Source organism: Hypanus sabinus, chromosome X1, assembly GCF_030144855.1.
Source record: "Hypanus sabinus isolate sHypSab1 chromosome X1, sHypSab1.hap1, whole genome shotgun sequence".
Lineage (NCBI taxonomy): Eukaryota > Metazoa > Chordata > Chondrichthyes > Myliobatiformes > Dasyatidae > Hypanus > Hypanus sabinus.
In genome coordinates, this window is record NC_082738.1 from 37,068,817 (window position 1) to 37,091,075 (window position 22,259).

Here is a 22,259-nt window from a genome sequence, read left to right on the forward strand (position 1 = left end):
GATGTTTGGTCTGAACAACAACACAACCTTCTGACCATATTTGCATGAGTTTATATATTGAGTAGCTGCCACATGATTGGCTGACTAACGAGGTGTTTGGTTGCACCTAATAAAATGAGCACTGAGTGTATGTGTTGAATACAATCAGGCATACTCAAAAAAAAACAACTGGTCTTAAAGATTTTACTCTTCCAAATTCTTCATTGGAGTTCAAGACTGGGGTCACATTATCCATACTACAGTAAGATACAACTTCCATTTATAAATCATCTTCAAAGTACTTTATAATCTTTTCACTAGAACAAAAGCCCATTTTACCCTGCAAAAACCCACAGAAGTTTTAGCAACCTAATGACTGCTTTATCAATTTTGACTTAGAATGAATAATTATAAATATTGGATGGCACAGTGGAACAGCTAGTAGCACCACCATCTTTCAGTGTCAGAGACCTGGGTTTAACCCAGTCCTTGTCTATTTTGTGGAGTACGAGTAGTCTCCGTAACCATGTATACAGTCCCCTCTCGTAACCTAAAGATGTGTGGGTTGGTAGGTTAAAAAACCATTATATATTATCTCTAATGAAGGCACATGGTAGGATCTGGAAGCAGTTGAAAAGCGCACAAGGTAAATACAAAAGTGGAATTAGTTTGGCTGTTGCAGACTCAAAAGGCTGAAGGGCCTGTTCCTGCTATGACTGGTAACCCAACAGACAAAAAAAACCTGAATGGTTATTATTCAAATAGTACCAGGTCCACTCAAAAAAAAAAGTCTCTTCCCTTCTTTTTAAACATAAGCATCTCCTTCAACAGCATTACAATCTTTCAATACTGACTCAACTATACAAAAATCTGGTCTTGGATTTAATCCTGGCAATTTTGTTTACTGCTCAGTTTAGTTCCATACCGTGCCATGAAGCAGTGAAACCTTTCATTTAAACTCTCCCACTTTTGCATATTAGAATAACTTAATCAAAATACCTTGACATTAAGCTAACATTAATCTTGTTCCTCCACAGGTGAATCCTAACCTACTAAGTATCACCAGTAATATGAGTCAGTTTTAGTGAGATGGCAGCGCACATGGCGGTGGCCACGGTATCAGTAGCTTCTCCGGGCTCAACCATAGGTGTAATTGTTTATACTTTACACTTTTTTGACGATCACAAGACACTGCTGGACATTAAGAACATCAAGTTCAGCAGGTCTATCCCATCAGCAAGTTGCCCAATAGCAATGGAGCTGTGTACCATGTTGTTGCCTGGACTTGTAGCATACCATTGTTGTGCCAAGGTAGTGTGTGATGCAAGTGATTGTCTTGGATGTTTTTATTGTGATCGAAGACCCCATTGGACATTAGTAATGTAGAATACTGCCAGTCTGGTTCACTGGCAAAAGCGACGGAAGGGGAGCTGCTTTGCATGGGTTGTTGCACAGACCAGGTAATGCCGCCTATTGCAGCCACCCAGGATACGAGACACCAGAGACTATGTGAGAGAGATCAGAGGCTTGTGTGGGCACGCTGGAATTTGTACTGGGTTGGGGACCGGTCCCTCCTGTCGGTGCTACCCACAGCAACGTCCCATGCACTATCTACAAGCCATGCACTCAGAGTTGGGCAATATTATTTTTTTTAGTGAATGTTTTTTTGTTATCGCAACTACATCTACTATACTGTGCACACTATGTGCTGTTGGTACTGTGTTTTGCACCTTGTCGTTTGGCTGTATTCATGTATGATTGAATGACAATTAAACTTGAACAACTACTTAAAAGGAACCAATATCCATACACAACTGCAGCAAACACCTACTTAACCTCTTTTTTTTAAAAAAAAGGGAGCTCACAAAGTACCTGAATTGTCTCTGTGCGCAATAGGCCGAAGCTTAGGGACTCCACCCTGAAACAAACCACCCATTGGACCTGGACCACCAGATGCTGACCCAGAACCAGGTCCTCCACCACCTCCTCCTCCTCCTCCTTTAAGACCTTCAGAAAAGAAACAAAAAGACATTAAGTAAACGGAAAGCAAATTCACCGTTTTTGGATTCAGTGATACCCAAAGATCTGGTGTACAAGCGAAAACTGTTTAAGTATAAATCAGCAAAAAAATGTTTTGCATCTTAGCCCCAAACACATTTTTCCCCCTGCATTAATGTCTGGTTGAATGACAATTAAACTTGATATTGATACATTACTTTTAGGTTACCATGGTGAAAGAGAAATTTCTAGTCCAGATGGTTCATGTGCTGAAGTTGCAAAAGAAATAGGGATGCAGAATGCATATTGGACTATAGAATTTTGATGTGCTGTAGTTCACTAGCTTTACAGATGGAAGTTTGGTTTGAACTGTAACAGAATAATTGAATCTGAATCCAATTAAAAGTATGGATGATAATTTCAGAAGTAAACCAGTTAAAGAAAGATTTGTTGGCAAGGGGTGGAGCTAGAGATAGTGATATTATCAGTAACAATTTATAGTAGAAATATGTATCAATAAGGCTAGGAAATAGAATAATGTTACATAGGTATATTGGGTGCCATAAGTTATATCCTTTCCGATGCTTAACTTGAGGAAATAGTGATTCACAGAGTACCAAAAATCACTGTCATGATAAAATCAAAAGAGACATCTTAAATGCTTAATGTGATAAATCATTGACTGTGCAACATCTGGTTTGTTGTAAATGCACCATTTAATTTGTGTAACATTCCATTTAGTAGTATGCAATGTCAATTCTGCTAAGCTATTTAACAGAATTTAAGCTCCATTTTTGTAAAATTCTTGGAAGACCCCAAAACATTTGGATAATTTAAAGCAAATACATTGGTAATGAAAGATGGCATTTTCAAGTCTCAAAGAAAATGCAGAGTGACAAAGTGGAAAACTAATGAAGAAAGGCTGGAGTACATTATTTTTCAGGGTACTTGAAGCAGAATACATTTCATATTGCACAGTTGCATTATTGACGAACAATTTTGTTAGTGAATTTTTACATAGTATATTTTATTAAAAGTGATTCTTTAACCTTATTGAACGAAAATAATAGTTGACAACATTTGACAGTGGAAACAATTCCATAAATTTTGTAATTGTCAAATTCACAGGGACAAGTTCAACTTATATTTCTCTTGGTCAGCAGCAGTTATGACATACAAAGTGTAACATTAATCCAGGTTTAGGGTAGCCACCTAAGCAGCAAATTTCATAACATTCTTTTAAATGTCAAAGGGTAAGGAAATCTGAACAATGGCTGAAAATTGGAATTGGAATTGGAATCGTCACTTCAAATTTCAAGTGTTCTGTCCTGTATGAATTGCAGCAATGCTGGAAGCAACATGTGCAATACAATTACAAACCATGAGGAACTGATGGCTCTGTTGCCAAGTTTGCAGTTGATACAAAGACAGCTGGAGGGGCAGGTAGTGTTGAGGAAAAGAGGAGCGAATTCAGAAATCAGAGTTGCAGAGGTACTTGTGCAGGATTCCCTAAAGGTTATCTTACAGTTGAGTTAGTAGTAAGGAAGGCAAATGCAATGTTAGTACTGATTTCAAGAGAACCAAAATATAAAAGGATGTACGCTGAGGCTCTAGTGGGAGAGACTAGAACCAGAAAGCACAGTCGTAGAATAGAAGGGTATCCCTTTAGAACAGAGATAAGGAGAAATTTCTTTAGCTAGCCTAGTGAATCTGTGGAATTCATTGCCATAGATTGCTGCAGAGGCCAAATCATTGGGTAGAATTAAAGCAGAGGCTGATAAGTTCTTGATTAGTAAGGACAAAGGTCACAGGGAGAAGGCAGGTGAATGGGGTTGAGAAATCAGCCATGACTGAATGGTAGAACACGCATTCAGTCAAATGGTCAAATTTGGCTCCTATGTCTAATGAAACCATGAACAATACCTTATTCCTTTTCTTTGTACTATTTATTTTAAAATCTATAGCATTTTTTATGTCTGTGCTGTACTGCTGCTGCAAAATATATAAAACACATCTTATAAAAAAGCAATAAACCTGACTGATATAATATAGTATTTTGCATCTCTAGTCTGGTACTTTTAATTCTTCATTTCAGATAATCATTACAAGGAAGGAGAAAGCATCAGTAGACAACTCAACATGCTCCCTTCACAGGATTTAAATTTGAAAACAGAATCAACTATAACGGTACTACTGGAGATTGCCCCACCCCTCCCCCAGCATCAGGAACTCACCATTACCACTTAATGAAATTCTAGTAATATCACAGCTGGTTACACTTGCTACTTACCTTCAAGATTTGGGGCACTTCTGTCACTAACATTGGTCACTTTTCGAAGTTTGGCTCCCTTTGTGATATCAGATAAGAGTGCCCCTCGATTACGGTGCTCCTCTTTGCTCAATTTTGGTGTACTTGCCTGTCGAAAAAGATTAAAATTAACTGAAAGTATAAGTATGTTGCTCTATATGCCATAGCATGTTACAGTTGATTATATTTAATCAAGAAATTCTAATAACCTATTTTGCAATTCCTTTCTAATGCAATATTCCAGTTTCCTAAAACAATCCAAATACTATATGAAACAGTGGTCTTCAACCTCCGGGCTGCGGACTGATACTGGGCCGCGAAACATGCAGGGGTGCAGCGGTAGGCGGAACACACCCAGCACATCTTTAAAAAAAAAGCCGAAATAAACAAGCTAATTAATTATGTGCCAGGCCTAAGAAGAACATGGTAACCTGCCTCAATGACCATCAGCTAGTGCTTTGAGAGGTTGTTGATGAAACACCAACTCCTGCCTGAGAAGCGTCTTGAATCTGCTCTAATTTCCCTACAGTCACAACAGTTCAAAAGCAGATGTCATTTCATTGGCTCTTCACTCAACCCTGGAATATCTAGACAGTGAAGATGCATGGATCAGGATGCTCTTCACTGAATTCAGCTCAATATTCAATACCATCATCCCCTCAAAACTAATTAATAAGTTTCAAGATCTAGGCCTCAAAACCTCCTTGTGCAACTGGATCCTTCTCTTCCTTATCTCTAGGCCCCAGTCAGTTCGGATTGGCAATATTTCCTCCACAATCACCATCAGCACAGGTGGACCACAAGGCTCTGTGCTTAGCCTCCTGCTCCACTCAATTTATACTAGTAATAGTGAGGCTAAGCACAACTCCAATGCCATATTCAAGTTTGCTGATGGCACCAATATCATTGGGTGAGTTAAAGGTAGTGATGAATCAGCATATAGGAGAGAGATTGAAAATCTGGCTGAGTGGTGCCACAATGACTTCTCATTGAATGTCAGATTAACCAGAGGTTCATGAGCCAGTCTTCATTGGAAGACCAGAGGAGGAGACTGTCAGAATCTTTAAATTCCCCAGTGTTATCATTTCAGAGGACCTGCCCCATGTTCCACACGTCATCTAAAACTTTGACAAACACCTATAAAGATGTGTGGTGGAGAGTATATTCACTGGTGGCATCATGGCCTAGTATGGAAACACCAATGCCCTTGAACGGAATATGCTACAAAAAGTAGTGGATAGATGCCAGTCCATCATGGGTAAAGCCCTCCCCCATCAATGAGCACGTCTACATGGAGTGCTATTGCTGGAAAGCAGCATCCATTATCAAGGACCCCCTCTATCCAGATCATGCTCTCTTCTCACTGCTGCCATCAGGGAGGTGGTACAGGAGTTTCAAGACACACTACCAGGTTCAGGAACAGTTATTACCCCCAACAATCAGGCTCTTGAATCAAAGGGGATAACTTCACTCCCAATTTTACTCACCCCATCATTGACCTGTTCTCACACCTATAGACTCACTTTCAAGGACTCTTCATCTCATGCTCTCAATATTTATTGCTTATATATTATCTTTCTCATTGAAGTTGCAGTTTGATCTATTATGCACATTGGTGTTTTTCCATCTCAGATGTCTTTCATTGATTCTATGGTTTGTATTTACTGTGAATACATGCAATAAAATCAATATCAAGAACATGAGGTGAAGAGTCCTTACATGTGAGTCCTTTGGTTGTGGCAACAATTCACTGTTGGGGCGAATGAAGAGAGCTTCAGAGGTACTCCTGAAGTTCTGATGAAGGGTCTCAGCCCAAAACATCAGCAGTTTATTCCACCAGATAGATATTGCTTGATTGCAGAGTTCCTGCAGCATTTTGTGTGTGTTGCTCAACACATTCCCACATTTGCAGCATTTCGTTTAAATAATCAGCATAAATTTCAAAGTAGGGAGAGACCAGAGGGAAAAAAAGATAATGCAAAAGATGTAATTTATGCAGTTCCCAAAAGGATCTGGCAAGATGCTACATAGATTAGAGTTAGAGAATGTGAACTCAAGCCTGCACAGCAAACAGAAGTAACCAGCTTCCAGACAGAAAGCAGAGTAGAGATAAAGGATTCAGTCAATAGAAGGTAGGAAGTATCAAGGAAGTTCATCATTTAGCTATTCCACTTTTGGAATGCAATATTTTTAAAAAATGTAAAGATGGCACAAAGGAGGGGGAAGGAGCACTAATTAATCTAGATAATGCGGCAAAAAGTTACAATATGATACCAATAAGCACACTACTTAGAAAATAACAATCTGATGGCCTTTTCAGACAACAAATTCGCAATTTAAAGCAAAGCAGTTTAATAAAGCCATTGAATAAAAAACAATACACACTGCTACAAGATATAATTCTTTTAAAACTAAAGTTCTCTGAGTACATAACTACCATTTTAATTACACTAAAATGCTTTAATGCTTATAAGATCACACCCAAAATACAATGTACAACTCTTGGTGCTGCATCATGAAAAGGAACTAGTGGCTCTGGAAAAGGTACAAAAACAACTTAAGGATGTGAACAGAAATATGAAGTTATACCCAACAGAAATGGAAGAACAATCTTGTTCCTTTTTCTCAAGTTATTAGAAGTTTAATGTCAGGGTGGGTTGGGGGGGGGGGGATTTAATTTATGAGACTTATTTATTTGCTTGTGAAAACGAACAAAATGAAAGGTCAAATAATTCAATTTACGACAGCCACACAGAAACAGTGAACTCAAAACTTTCTTATCCAGAAAAGTACAAGTGGAACCCCCTGCCACTGAAAATGGTTCAAGTGAGTAGCTGATTCAATAATAGAAAGGCTAAATAACCATGAAAGGTCGAGGCTTATCCTGCTAAGAGTTAGATAGGAGGCGGCTCAAGTAAATCAAACACTGACACGAACTGGTTGGGCTGAATGGCTTCACTCGCTTCAGCATTAATCTGCAAAGACATTGATGATCCCCTAAACTAGGAACCCTTGATTAATGGTAGGGGACCATGCCATAAAAAAGGTTGAGAACTCCTGTCCTAAACCGTCACAGACAATGGCTTTTCCTTACCTGATTAAGGGATGAGGGTGGAGGTGGTGCAGCAGGTGGAGGTGGGGGTGGCGGAGGTATTGGCATATTTTCCCACTATCTGCTGCTTTAGTCTCTACTGTATTTCACACAGTGTTCTTGGTCATTCGTAAACCTGAAAAAATATGCAAATATTTAGCAATTTTAGGCTGAATTTCTTTTATACTGCCTTTTGAATGATACAACAGAATTCCTTGTTCATTCCCTCAATTTTCATCATCTTTCTCAGGAAACAAGCATACAATCATATGCAAGATATACAACTGTGCTTAAGCCTCTCATTCATAACCATTCTGTATGCATCAACCAATACTGTATTCAATAGAAAGTTTAGCCATATGGAGTAAATGGAAAATGTTATTGTACTTTCACCCAACAATCACAGCTAAAAATCAGGAATCAGAAATTCAGAAGGCCAATATGTCTGATCTAGATTCATTTCCCTCCTCTCTTGCTTCAATAGATCTACATAAGTTAAGGTTCTCCAAAATGCATTTTAAGAATTCGGTGCCATCACAACCTTTGCACTGATTCTATCCTTAAACATTTCTCTTTCTAAATATAAACTGCTTGAATAGGTTCTTCATCAATCAGGTTCATCATGAAGTAGTCTAATGGATTCTAAATTCCTGGATGCATGCTTTATCTGGTGATCAAGCATCAGAAAACATATTAATTTCACAAGGGACTGATTATGATTGGTTTCGTCAAGTAACAAAGAAATCTTAACTTGTCCAGACTTAATCTATTAAAGCAAAGTGATACTTTATGATTCAAGGGGAAAATGCTTTACAATTTCAACATTGTAATAAAAATTACATTTCCAACAGTACATTTTCTAGACCTGAAATTAATCACATAACCTAGGCTGACAATCAAGTCTCTGTACTGGGAATTCAACTCAACCTTACTGACTCAAAAGACAAGACCAGGCATTGAACCAAGGCAAGCAAATTGCTTTACATTGCCCACAGTCATGATAAGGCAATGATCATTCAAAAAAGTCTGCAAAAATACAAATGAAAATTAATTTTGTTCATTTTCTGAGTATTACTAGATCCATTCCTAAACACTGCAACAATGATTAAGGAGTTATCCTATTATACAGAGTACAAAGTATCCAGAAACAATGGTTCCTGCTTTTCATGCCAACTCTAAATTTCATGCAGTCTTATCTCCTGAAAATTGCAAGTCATAAAATGAAAGTTACACCCACTGAATGGAGTTAGTATTTTTTGGCAACACTGACCTTAACCACTGTTCTTTTACTAGTGTTAAATATTCATAAAATCATCATCTTCACGGATATTTATACAGCAACATTTTAAACAGAAATGTCATGAAACAGTCCTTTCATTGATTTGTCAGGACTTGGCCAATCTGTTGACAATTGGTTTCAAAGCAATCCCAAACTTAACCACAACATCAAGATCAACAGCGATGAAACTTGTGAATTGCTTCTGATGTCTGGCAATTCAAGACACTAGCAAAAGTTTTATTTTCTACATTGGAGAAGTTTTTGCAGCCACGTTCAGCAGTTATTCTGGCCTACCCAAATATTTTTCATCAGATGGGGCTAACAAGCTGTTTTAAAACATTTTAGCAACACAAGTACATAAAGGGATTAGATATTACTAACTGATATGTATTGCTTTTATTTGGGTAGTCAAAGGAACATACTGCCACTGAATAAATAACATTTGAAAATCTCAAATTTTGCAACTGAAATGCAAACACCATAATATTGGTGGTTGCTTGAGGGTTAAATTGCCACTTATTGGTCAAATAATTTTTTTGAAAATTTAAAATTTCTGTAGTGTATAATTTCAAAATCAGAACGAGAAAGCTCAATGTTTAAGCACCTGTTGCAAAATCTGACAAAACCCAATTGTCATATCTAGAGACCAAGCAGTAATATAAACAGGCATTACGTACCCATGACACATGACAGTGGTGTACTTGTCACGTGACGGGGTTGAAGCTATACTGGACTTGAGGTATTGGTCTTGTGATGGTGGAGTGACGTCATTTTCCCGCCAGTAGAGGTCATGTGGCAGTTTTTTTTTGTTTTTTTTAAAACAGGGTATAAAAGGAGGACCCCTCCCTGTGAGGAGGGGCAGTTCGTGGCTGGATTTGCCATGTTGACTTCATGCCACTGCGTGATTTAATGTTATGACGCAGTTTAGTTGAGAGATGAAGTTTTATCTAATGCCTAAAGCTTAAAAGGTCATTGCCAGCAGTTCTTTATAACACTGCTAGTTGAGAATCAGTGGCGAGTGAAGATCAGAGTTCGGGAGTTAAAAGATCGAGGAGAATCGATTTCGACGGTGAAACAGGTTCGACCTTGTTTGATCCTCATTCGGAAGGAATTCGTTGACTGTTCTCGTGTTAATCCCTGTGAAATAGCGGAAAGGATTGGGAACAGTTCTGCAAAGGAAAGGTCAGTGCCTTTAAGCCGTTCCATGTGTCTATCTACGTAAATTCTTCGTGGGAAAAGTTCGATTTGGGAACCGAAACATCACGACGTGAAAGAGAACTTAAGTCGTCTTAAAAAGTCTCTCCCATAAATGGACTGTAAGCATTTTGAACTTTTGCAATACTACTTTGAAGAACTGTTTTCGCAACATCGCTTTAAGAACTGTTTAAGCTTTATTGATTTAAGAACTGTTTAAGCTGCCGCACAGCAGTTGATTTCCGGTTACGTTAGTGTTTTGTTTACTTTTGGGGGGTTTGTTTTCAGTGTTTAATACATGTGTTATTTGTTATAAAAACCCCTGCCTAACTCATATATTTATTGTTGCTTGAATCCGTAACATAAATATGGGGGCTGCGTCCGGATTGGATCGTTTAAGTTTAAATGCTTGTTAAATTTTGAATCGGTGTTTTAGAAATGGGGAATATTCGATTCTTTTGTTTGATTGGCTTGTGAGTGGTATTCGGCAACAATGAATGTTGATGAGTTTCTGGCTTCATCAGACACGGATTTGTTAGCGAAGGCGAAAAAAACTGAGGTGTCTGAGATAGTTAGTAGATTGCAACTTAAAGGTATTTTGAAGGCTACATCAAAGGCTGTAATACAGAGAAAAATCGCGTCACACTATGTGGATTTGGGTGATTTTGATGAATCGATTTTAGAGTTGTTTCCAGTAAGTAATATAGAGATGCAGTTGCAAATCGAACAAATGAAGTTGGAACAAAGTAAAGCAGAATTGGAGCATTGTAGGTTAGAAGCTGATCAGAAAAAATGGGATATTGAATATGTAATGACGGAATTAAGGTCTGGGAATCAGTCTTCTGGTTCTAGAAAACCGTTTGTTGCTAGTCAAGAAATTAAATTGGTCCCTCCATTTAGTGAAACAGAAGTGGAAAGATATTTCCAACATTTTGAAACGATTGCTCAGATTTCAGAGTGGCCGAAAGATAAATGGTCAGTGTTGTTACAGAGTGTAATTAAAGGCAAAGCACAACAAGTTTATACAGCTTTAACTGCTGCGCAAGCACTTATGATATTGTGAAAATGCATATTTTAAAATCATATGAATTGGTCCCAGAAGTGTATAGAGAAAGATTCAGAAGTTTGAAGAAGTCTGTGGAATAGACTTACGTGGAATTTGCCTATGATAAATCTGTGTGTTTTGAGAGATGGGTTTCTTCTAAAAATGTAAATGAGGACTATTGATACATTGAAAGAGCTGATTTTGATGGAGGAATTTAAAAGAAGCATTCCTGTTGAAGTAAAGACCTACTTAAATGAGAGGGATACTGATAAATTGCAGGACTGTGCTAGATTAGCTGATGAGTATGTTTTAATCCATAAGAATAAATTTCCTCAGGGCAGAATTTTTAAGAGGAAAAATAACAGAGATTCAAGGTAAATCAGAAATTAAATCAGAAGTTAATGAGAAAGGTAAGGAGGAAGGAAAACCTGTGAAGGAAAGACAGTTTGGTCTTATTTGTAACTATTGGTAAGAAACCTGGCCACGTAATAGCTAACTGTTTCAGATTGAAAAAGAGAAGGAAGCAGTTCCAGATGCTTGTGTGCAACATACTGAAGCACCTGTAAAATTACAGGGTTCGATAAACACAAATGAGGTTTTGTTAGAGTCTGACCAAGTTAGAAAGGGATATGATCATTTTATAACTGAAGGGTTTGTATCCTTGAAAGAAGGATCTACTCTGGTGCCAATAAAAATCCTTAGGGATACTGGAGCTTCTCAATCACTGATGTTAGGCAGTGTATTGAAGTTTAATGAAGAGTCTGATTCTGGTGAGGTAAATTATATAAGAGGTGTCGGGAGTGATTTTATGCCTGTACATTTGCATAAAGTAAATTTAAAGTCAGGGTTAGTTACAGGATTTGTTAAAGTAGGATTACAGCACAGCTTACCAGTGAAGGGTATTTCTCTATTGTTAGGTAATGTCTTGGCAGGAGGACAAGTTTTTCCTGAAGTGCATTTGACAATGGAGTCAGAGGAACCAGAGATGAATTCTAACACAGATTCTTCCTGTGTTGTGACTAGAGCTATGGCTAAAAAGATTGATGCGCAGAATGAGGTTGTTACTCAGGACTGTTCAACTCAGGATTCGAGTTTTGAGGATGTGTCAGAGACTTTCTTACCTTCATTGTTTGAACAAGATTCTTGGAGTAAGTCTGACTATGAAGATTTATCTCTGTCTCGGAAGGAGATGATATCAGAGCAGAATAGGGACCCTGAGATCATAAAATTAAGAGAACAAGCTCTACTAGATAGTGAAATTGAGAAGGTGCCAGTAGGATATTACTTGGAAAAAGGAGTGTTGATGAGGAAGTGGAGATCACCTACAATTCCTGCAAGTGAGGAATGGAATATTGTTTACCAGGTAGTTGTCCCTAAAGTTTATCAAAATGAGATTTTGACTTTAGCTCATAGTGTGCCTTTAGGTGGACATCAAGGGGTAAGAAAAACTGTGGACAAGATTTTAAAACATTTTTACTGGCCTGGTCTAAGAAAAGATGTGGCGATGTTTTGTAAAACGTGCCATACTTGTCAAATTGTGGGTAATCCAAATCAAGTTACACCAGTGGCTCCATTACAACCTATTCCAGCATTTGGTGAACCGTTTTCTAAAGTTATTGTAGATTGTGTTGGTCCATTACCAAAGACAAAAACTGGTTATCAGTATTTGTTGACTATCATGTGTACTTCGTCTAGGTTTCCAGAGGCAGTACCACTTAGGAATATAAAAGCTAAAACTGTGATAAAGGCTCTTATAAAATTCTTTACTTATTTTATGTCTGGATTGTTTCAACAGATAGTTTATAAATTGAGAGCTAAGCAAATCACTTCGTCTGCATACCATCCAGAGAGTCAAAGTGCCTTGGAGAGGTTTCATTCTACCCTTAAGAATATGATTAGGACATATTGTGTGGAAAATGAAAGTGATTGGGATGAGGGTATAAACCTACTTTTATTTGCAGTAAGGGAATTGGTACAAGAATCTTTAGGTTTTAGTCCATTTGAACTTGTATTTGGGCACAGAGTTAGAGGACCTTTAGCTTTATTAGAAGAACAGTGGAGTAAGGAAATACACACTAATTTGTTGGACTATGTTTTGAAATTTAAGGACAGGTTACATAAAGCTTGTAGCTTAGCCAAGGACAATTTAAAATTGGCTCAGGAGAAAATGAAAACTTGGTATGATAAAGAAGCTAGGATGAGGATGTTTAAGCCTGGAGATAAGGTGTTGGTTCTTTTCCCAGTGCAAACGAATCCTTTACAAGCTAGATTTCATGGTCCTTATGAAATTGTGTCTAAAATCAATGATGTGGATTACATGATAAAAACTCCAGATCATAGAAGGTCAACACAACTTTGCCAATATAAATATGATAAAACCATATTTTGAGAAACAATCTGATACTGTGACTGTTGTGGTTAGTGAGAATGAGTTTGATTTAACGAGGAACATGATAGATGATTCATCTGAATTTCATTCTAAATCCAACATTGTTTCTGTTAGGTTACCAAATTCAACCATTCTGGAAAATATTGATGAGAAATTAGCACATTTACAGCTAGAGCAGAAACAACAGATGAAGGAATTAATTTTTAAATATAAGGATTTGTTTCCAGATGTTCCGAGAAGGACTACTATAGCTTCACATAATGTAGATGTTGGAGATGACAAACCTATCAAACAACACCCATATAGGATGAACATAGAAAAATGTGAACTTGCTGAGAAAGAAATTAAATATATGTTAGAGAATAATATTATTAGGCATCCTAACTCGAATTGGAGTTCAGTCTGTGTTATGGTGCCAAAACCAGATGGTAGTATTAGGTTTTGTACGGGCTATAGGAAGGTAAATGCTGTAACGAAAACAGATGCATATCCAATTCCTAGAGTAGATGATTGTGTAGATTGTAAAGTTGGAAAAGTAAATTTCTTTACAAAGATTGATTTATTGAAAGGGTATTGGTGTGTTCCATTAACAGACAGAGGTAGAGAGATTTCTGCATTTGTAACTCTATCTGGGTTATATGAATATAATGTTCTTCCATTTGGGATGAAGAATGCCTCAGGTACTTTCCAGAGGATGATTAACTCTGTGATTCAGGGATTGAAAGATACTGATGCTTATATTGATGATTCAGTGGCAGGAAATGACACTTGGGAAGCACACATTATTGCGGTGGAGAAGTTGTTTGAAAGGCTTTCAAAAGCTAACTTAACTATTAATTTAGCCAAGAGTGAATTTGGACATGCCACTGTGATTGTCTATCTCGATGTTGAATGTACAATGTAATTTTTTTTTATGGAGTGTTTTTTTTACAATTGTAACACTCCTACTGTATTGTGAGTTGTAAGATGTTATATGATGATACTGTATTGTATATTGTGTATGTTATAAAATTTATACATTTGTTTTTCTTGTAAATAATTGTTAAAATTTTTGTTCTTGACAGACAAAAAAAAATTTTTTTGGAGGGAGGTGTTACGTACATGTGACAGTGGTGTCACGTGACGGGGTTGAAGCTATACTGGACTTGAGGTATTGGTCTTGTGATGGTGGAGTGACGTCATTTTCCTGCCAGTAGAGGTCATGTGACAGTTTTTTTTGTGTTTTTTTTTAAAAACAGGGTATAAAAGGAGGACCCCTCCCTGTGAGGAGGGGCAGTTCGTGGCTGGATTTGCCATGTTGACTTCATGCCACTGCGTGATTTAATGTTATGATGCAGTTTAGTTGAGAGATGAAGTTTTATCTAATGCCTAAAGCTTAAAAGGTCATTGCCAGCAGTTTCTTTATAACACTGCTAGTTGAGAATCAGTGGTGAGTGGAGATCGGAGTTCGGGAGTTAAAAGATTGAGGAGAATCGATTTCGACGGTGAAATAGGTTTGACCTTGTTTGATCCTCATTCAGAAGGAATTCGTTGACTGTTCTCGTGTTAATCCCTGTGAAATAGCAGAAAGGATTGAGAACAGTTCTGTAAAGGAAAGGTCAGTGCCTTTAAGCCGTTCCATGTGTCTATCTACGTAAATTCTTCGTGGGAAAAGTTCAATTTGGGAACCGAAACATCACGACGTGAAAGAGAACTTAAATCGTCTTAAAAAATCTCTCCCTTAAATGGACTGTAAGCATTTTGAACTTTTGCAATACTACTTTGAAGAACTGTTTTTGCAAAATCGCTTTAAGAACTGTTTAAGCTTCATTGCTTTAAGAACTGTTTAAGCTTCATTGCTTTAAGAACTGTTTAAGCTGTCGCACAGCAGCTGATTTCCGGTTATGTTAGTGATTTGTTTATTTTTGGGGGGTTTGTTTTCAGTGTTTAATAAACGTGTTATTTGTTATAAAAACCCCTGCCTAACTCATATTTATTGTTGCTTGAATCTGTAACACAGGGTATTAAGAATTAAAGCCTCCATAAGGAAAAACAAAAATGAATACCCTTACTGCTCAGCCATAGACTTGCTAAACTTGAAAGACTAGGATTTGCCATGGTTCAAATCATGACCTACACCAAATTATCTGAGATAACAGCAGGGATATTATATCCAACACTCAATTTAAAGAATTGAGGTTTGTTAGAATTCTTCCTTTTTTCCTACTGAACTAAATCTTGTTGGGATGTGGAATCTCAGGAAGGCCAGAGTCAACTGCGGTGCTCAGGGTTGAATAATCAGTGTTGTTAATCAGTATTTACATAAAGAATGATTAAACATCTTACCATACACAAAAGGAAGGTAGTACTAAAAACCTGGAAATCAGTAAACATCTTAATCAATGCTTTCTGAACGTTCGCTTTTATGAAAGACTTACATTAGTGATTGTTTTCGCTAACCGAAAGAGGATTTTTGCTTTCATGAAAAAAGATGCCTGCTTTAAACTTGTGTTTCCCCCAAGAAAGACTATCATGACCGTGAAGCCTTGTGTGTGTGTGCGCACATGTGTGTACGTGCCAATTTTTTTCTACAAATCGGTTTTGGCTCAATCTTCCTAATTCTGGTAAGTGAAACTACACTGTACATACATTATTTCTACTTTATATAGCTGTGTATTTATCATATCATTCCTGCTTTTACTATGTGTTGGTGTGATTTTGGGTTTTGTGCGCTATTTGGTATGTTTTGGCAGGTTATTTTATGGGTCTGGAAGCGCTCAAAAATTTTTCCAATATAAATTAATGGTAATTGCTTCTTCGCTTTACGCCATTCCGGCTCACGAATAGTTTCACATGATAGCGGGGGAAACCTGTATTGAAATACTTATTAACCCAAATGCAGGGTTTCAGCCTGAATGTCAACAATTGCTTTCCTCCCAGAAATGTGGCAAGACCCAGAGTCCCTCCAGCACATTGTTGCTCCAGTGTCTGCAGTTCCTTGTTTGTCTCTTAATCAATTTTAAAACATGTTCCAAAAAAAAAATGAATGCATTTATACTCTACGTAAAAAAAAAATCCAGGTAAAACCACATTATTTGGGGGGGGGGGGGGGGGGGGAGAGAGAAATATACCAGTCCACAACATATTGTACTAACATATGCAAAGCACAAAATGCTATGCAGCCTCAGCCAATGATAAAGTAAAAGTAATTCTCATACATAAATCATGAGGGGAAAATTTATCGCTCATTAGATTTTGAGCACTTACTTCATAACAAATTATCTTACAGCTAATTCTGTGCCATTGCCATTCTGAATAAATATGCTAACACAAAGGTATTCCCTAGTACATACTTCTCCTAGTTGACACACAGTGTTATACATTGGGTTAAGAATCAACCTCAATCCATACAAATGACAACTTCAAGCTATTGTACCAATTATAGCATCAAGTTACAATATCAATATATGAACATTCATTAACTTTATGCTGCAATTTCAACAGAGTGAATTTGCTAAATAACGATCTGTGTATAGACCCATATCAATTGCATAATGCATGACATTCACCTTAAGACTGTGGCAGTCAAACAAGGATTAAAGAAATCTGATTAAAAAAAGCAGGAACAAGGAAGCAAAACTAATAATGACAAAAGAATCTGTATAGAACAGCACTCCATCTACAAGACTCAAAGTTCAATTCTTTACTGGCATGCAATTCGTATACTGGGTACCAGAAAGCGTCTTCCATAGAAACACCATCTTTCTAAGATCTATACCCAACTTGTCCATAAATCACCATCTTGGCTGGGCTACACTGCCATCCAACAGCATTCATCGAGCATTCACGGAGGCTTTCATCGTGCAAATCACAACATCACTTTAAGGATAGCAAAGAATGGGGAATAAATACCAGCCCTACCAATGCCATCTCTAGGCAGGGAGGACATATTCAAAAAAAATCTATTACTTTAAAAATGTATCATTTGTAGAGAAAGAGCATTACAAAGTCCATAATTTAGTTCCTAAATGGATAGATTTAACATCACAGTGGGTTCTACGAAATTCAATAAGTACAGCATTCTTTGCATAACAATCAAGGACAGAATTCAAAGGATGACCTCATTCCAACTGCATTTTAACACTTCAGTTCATCAAATTTACCATTTGCAAAGTTACAGTTAAATCACAGATCAAATTTGATAATTTAAATAAAACAGGAATTTTCCTGTACATGAACATAAGCAAATCTGACATCTGGTTAAGTTGCAATGCAATTTTTCATTGATTTTGTTATAGTTATTATTCTAAAGATTTATGGAGTATGCTCACAAGAAAATGAATCTCAGGTTGTATATGACGACATATAGATACTCTGATAATAAATTTACTTTGAACTTGATAGTGGTGTATATGATAAGAGGCACAGATAGAGTGAACAGCCTAGGACAGCAATGGCGAATACCAGAGAACATCATTTTAAGGCAAATAGAGGGAAGTTTAGAGGAGATGTCAGAGGCAGTTTTTTTTAAAAATACACAGAGACTGGTAAATGTCTGGAATGCACTGCTGGAGTGGTGGTAGATTCTGATACTTAAGGGACATACGAGACTCTGACGTAGGCACATGGATGCAAGAAAAATGGAGGGTCTTGTCCTATGTAGGAAGGAAGGGCTACATTGACCATGTAGTTAAAAAAGGTTGGCACATACTGTGCTATTCTATTCTACAACAGTGGTTGCATAATGGTGGTTGCATGGCCCGGCTGATACCTATGAAAGAAATCCTGTTGTGATAAGCAATCAAACCGCTTCAAAAGGGCATCAATGATATCAGTTTCCCGAGAAAAGGAGGGTGAGCTACCTCAACAACTATTGTCCAGTAGCACTCACATCTACTGTGATGAAGTGCTTTGAGAGGTTGGTCATAGCTAGAATTAAGTACTGCCTAAATAAGGATCTCAACCCACTGCAATTTGGCTACCATAACAGGTCCACAGCAGATCCAATTTCACTGGCTCTCCACTCAGAATTGAATAACCTGGACAATAGTAATACCTACGTCAGGCTGCTGTTTATTGATACAGCATGGTGTTCAACACAATCATACCCTCAGTACTAATTATCAAGTTTCAAAATATGGGCCTCTGTACCTCCCTCTGCAACTACTTTCTTGACTTCCTCATTAAACGGTCATTGATGGAAAGGTTGTGCAGCTTCAAGTTCCTGGGTGCCTGTCGACATCTCATGGAATGTGTCCTGGGCCTAACATATTGATGCAATCATGAAAAGGGCACCTATACTCAATCAGGAGTTTGAGCAGATTTGGTATAACATAGACTCTAGCAAATTTCTAAAGATGTACTGTAGAGAGCATTCTGACTGGTTGCATCACCACCTGATATAGTGGCTCTAATGCACAGGATCAAAAGAGGCTGCAGAGGATTGTAGACTTAGCCAGCTCCATCATGGGCACAAGCCTCCCAGGCATCAAGGACAGTTTCAAAAGGTGCTGTCTCAAGAAGGTGGTATCCATCATCAAGGATCCTCACCACCCACATATCACTACTTCCATCATGAAGGTGGTACAGGGATCCATTTCACATTTTAGAAACAGTCTTTTCTCCTCCACCATCAGATTCCTGAACAGTCTATGAACCCATGAACACTACCTTGTTATTCTACTTTTATACTGTATTTTTAACTGTACTTATAGTATTTTGTCTTGCACTGTACTGCTACCACAAAACAAATTTTACATGTCAGTGATAATAATCTATATTCTGATATCCAAGAGTTTTTTTTTAAAAATCAGTATTTCGACCCTGTCCCAAACGAGCAACTTACCTTAACACTTCCTAGAGTACATGGAAGGCCTCCCAGTGTCCACCTTCCCACCTATTAAAAATCTTCTGTAACGTTGTACTTGCTCACTATGGGAGAAAAAAAGCATTCTGTCCAAAGTATTTTCATGTCACTGCTTTTCATGTGCTAAGATGAAGCAAAACATTAAATTACTTTGGTCATTAAAGAATGTGATTGCTTTCATTGTACACTACCCTTAAAACTATGAAAATTCCATTTGGCCTTTGCAACGTGACACTAAGATTGAAGGAAGTAACTTTTTAAAAAGATTAATTTAAAGGTCTGCAACAGATGTATGCGACAATAAAATGAGAACTATTTCCATTTGTTAGCGAATAGCTCAAGGACAGAAATTCATACAATGAAAGAAAGATCACATGCACCAGGACATGGAATGCTCTATGGTAACAATTTAAACATACAATAGATTTTAAAAGAAAAGTGAATAATATTTTTGAAGAAAAATACTTGTAGATTAGACTTGCAGTATTCCTCTCACAGAATGTGAGTGTTTTACTGTGGCGTTCATACCCACGAATTAAATCCTGTCCATAACAAGCATCACATATTCTGAGCCAAGGCTGCTTCAAAGTACATTGTTTATAGTTTTATTTCACCATTCTATGAAGCTGTGGAATGTTACTCAGTCTTGTACTTAGGTAACTTAATATTGCACCCAGAGCTGTTTCAATCTGAGTAGGGCTGAAACTCACCAGCATCAGGTTTATTACAAAATGGTACTATTTAACACTTGAATAATACCTTTAAAATATCTTAAAAAGTGGAACTGGTAACGAGTGCAAGTTGGAATTAATCTCAAATACATTTAAGGCCAAGATAGAAAGGCAGAATTTGCTAAACTCTAAAAAATGCTTGAAACTGGACTTGGAATGCCAGAATCCTCAATAGAATTTGTCTGCAAGTGTGCTCATTCGCAGACAGCACAGGAAATAGCTGAAATAAATGACAGTCCTGAGAGCAGCAACTCACTGAACCCAAGGGCCCGGCCATCGTACTCTTTCAGCATTATTTATGAAGAGCTATTGAGAACACATGCAGTCCATAAGCATGTCAAATTCCACTATGACTACATGCCATCTGCATGTCTATCTGCAGTACAACACAGATCCAACAAAATATTACATCTTCAAATTACCAACTGCTGCAAATCAAGCAATCTCCATAAACAAAATCTGTACAAGTACTGACTTTGGCAACCCCTCAACTTTCTTTTCCCCCACCCCTTTTTTTGTAAGCATTTCCTTTATTTATGAATCCTGCATTTCACAGAAGCATGATCGCAAAAGTAGCACCAGCAAGTGTCTATAGATTTGTTTACAGACACTATGCATGTTCTTAACATAATATAAAATAAGTAAAGAGCAAGGCAGGGAAATGAAGCAAAGTACATAAAGAGGTATGACAATAGATTTTACAACTGAACAGATAGGGTACTTCACCTGATGATTAAATAAATGCAGTACAATATTTTCAATTTAACTAATGGGATGAAATGAATACATTTATGTTATGATTGAGAAGTACCAGCAAGCTATTTGAGTGATTGAAGAATTGCAGTGATTTACTCCACTCAAAAGAAAATTTTACTCAACTTCTAAAAAAAGTTGACCTGGATCTGGGCCGTACCTTCCAAATATCTGGACCTGACTTGCACTACCTTACTTTCCCTTTTCTAATTATGATTTATAATTTAACTTTTCAATATATTTACTTCGATTTGTACTCCAGGGAGCACGAAGCACAGAATCAAATATCGCTGTGATGATTGTACGCTCTGGTATCAATTGTTTGTGACAATAAAGTAAAATTGTTTATTTTGTATGTTTTTCCCCTTAACTATAGTACTTCAAAAAAGAAAATCAGAAAATAGTGAACCATCCAAAGTAAAATGCTCCAGATTTAATTTTCTAAGTATGAACTAGCTGATCTCTTTTGGCCTTTTAGAGTTACCAACTGGAATGCTCACAATCACTCTGCAGTGACCCTTGCCAGAGCTCACATGTCAAGATGCGAGAATCAAAAAGAATTAATTTCAATGCTGTTCTGAGATGAACAGCCATCAGTATTACAAGTGTAACAGGAAATGCTGGAAATGGTTAGGTCAACCCAAAATGTAAAATATTACCCACTTCCATTGATACCTAACCTGCATGCTTCCAGGATTTTCTTTTTGTATTCCAGATTTTCAGCCAGTGCAGTTTTTCTCATCACATGTAGAAAGGTAATCTTATGCAACACATCAGATCAGGTCAATTCTCATTTCTATAATCTATATCCCACTTACTCATATTGCAGCCTTTGACAGCAGATCACATTTTTGCAATAGCCCAACAGAAATCTGATAAAAGGCTATTTTTTCCCCCATGACATTATCCTTGGTTTTTACAAAACCGTGGCTAATATACTGATGTGGCATTACACCTCGAAGACAAAAGCCTGATCTATTTTCTTGTTTTGTGTCAAAGCACTAATTCATTGCACAAAATACAGAACAGAATTGGCAAAACAATAATTTAAAACAAAGTTGGACCACTGCCCATCCTTGAATGTGACTCCTTAAATAACCATATTAAAAGCAAACTGAAAAGAAAAGTGATCAACAGTTCTGTCTCAAGAATGGCATTATTGAAGTATCTTGAGAAATGTGCTGGCTTAGTACAGTGAATTCCGGTTAACTGGGCTATAATCAGGGCAGCTGTTTATTTGGGACAACTCTTAAAGAACAAAAACTAATCAAGAAAATAGTAGGGATTCCCTTTGTTTATTTGGGACACCATGCTGCTTAATTGGGGCAGGAGACAGTTGACAAACTGTTTCTAACTAGAATCACACATTTGTGTGGCCATTAAGACACTACACCATGCTTAGAGCGAACAATTTTTAAAAATAGCATCCGTTGCCTGTGCTTGTGTTGAAAAAGCAGTGATTTTTATCACTGATAGTTGACACGAAATAAGCAGTAAGACAATTCAGAACTATTTCGCTCACTCTGGTTTCAAGCATCAGGCTTGCAGATGCCAGAAACAGCCAGGAATGAAAATAAAACAAACAATCACTACTTGAACAAGTTAGGAATGGTGAAAAATTTGAAGGTAACAACAATCATCTTGAAT

At 37.3% G+C, this 22,259-nt stretch overlaps 1 protein-coding gene across 3 annotated transcripts in view; it reads right to left on the minus strand.

Moving 5' to 3' along the window:
• wipf2b (WAS/WASL interacting protein family, member 2b) overlaps positions 1-22,259 on the minus strand; it is a 55,251-nt gene that overhangs the window by 17,993 nt on the left and 14,999 nt on the right. For 2 of the 3 annotated variants that reach the window (XM_059956388.1, XM_059956390.1), the window contains exons 2-4: positions 7,380-7,512; positions 4,268-4,394; positions 1,852-1,986 (exon numbers count right to left, since the gene is read on the minus strand). In XM_059956388.1, the coding sequence (XP_059812371.1) occupies positions 1,852-1,986; positions 4,268-4,394; positions 7,380-7,445 (328 nt within the window). In that variant the 5' untranslated portion in view covers positions 7,446-7,512. Of the gene's footprint in view, positions 1-1,851; positions 1,987-4,267; positions 4,395-7,379; positions 7,513-19,107; positions 19,194-22,259 lie in introns of all 3 variants that reach the window. The other variant, XM_059956389.1, reaches the window with a different exon arrangement.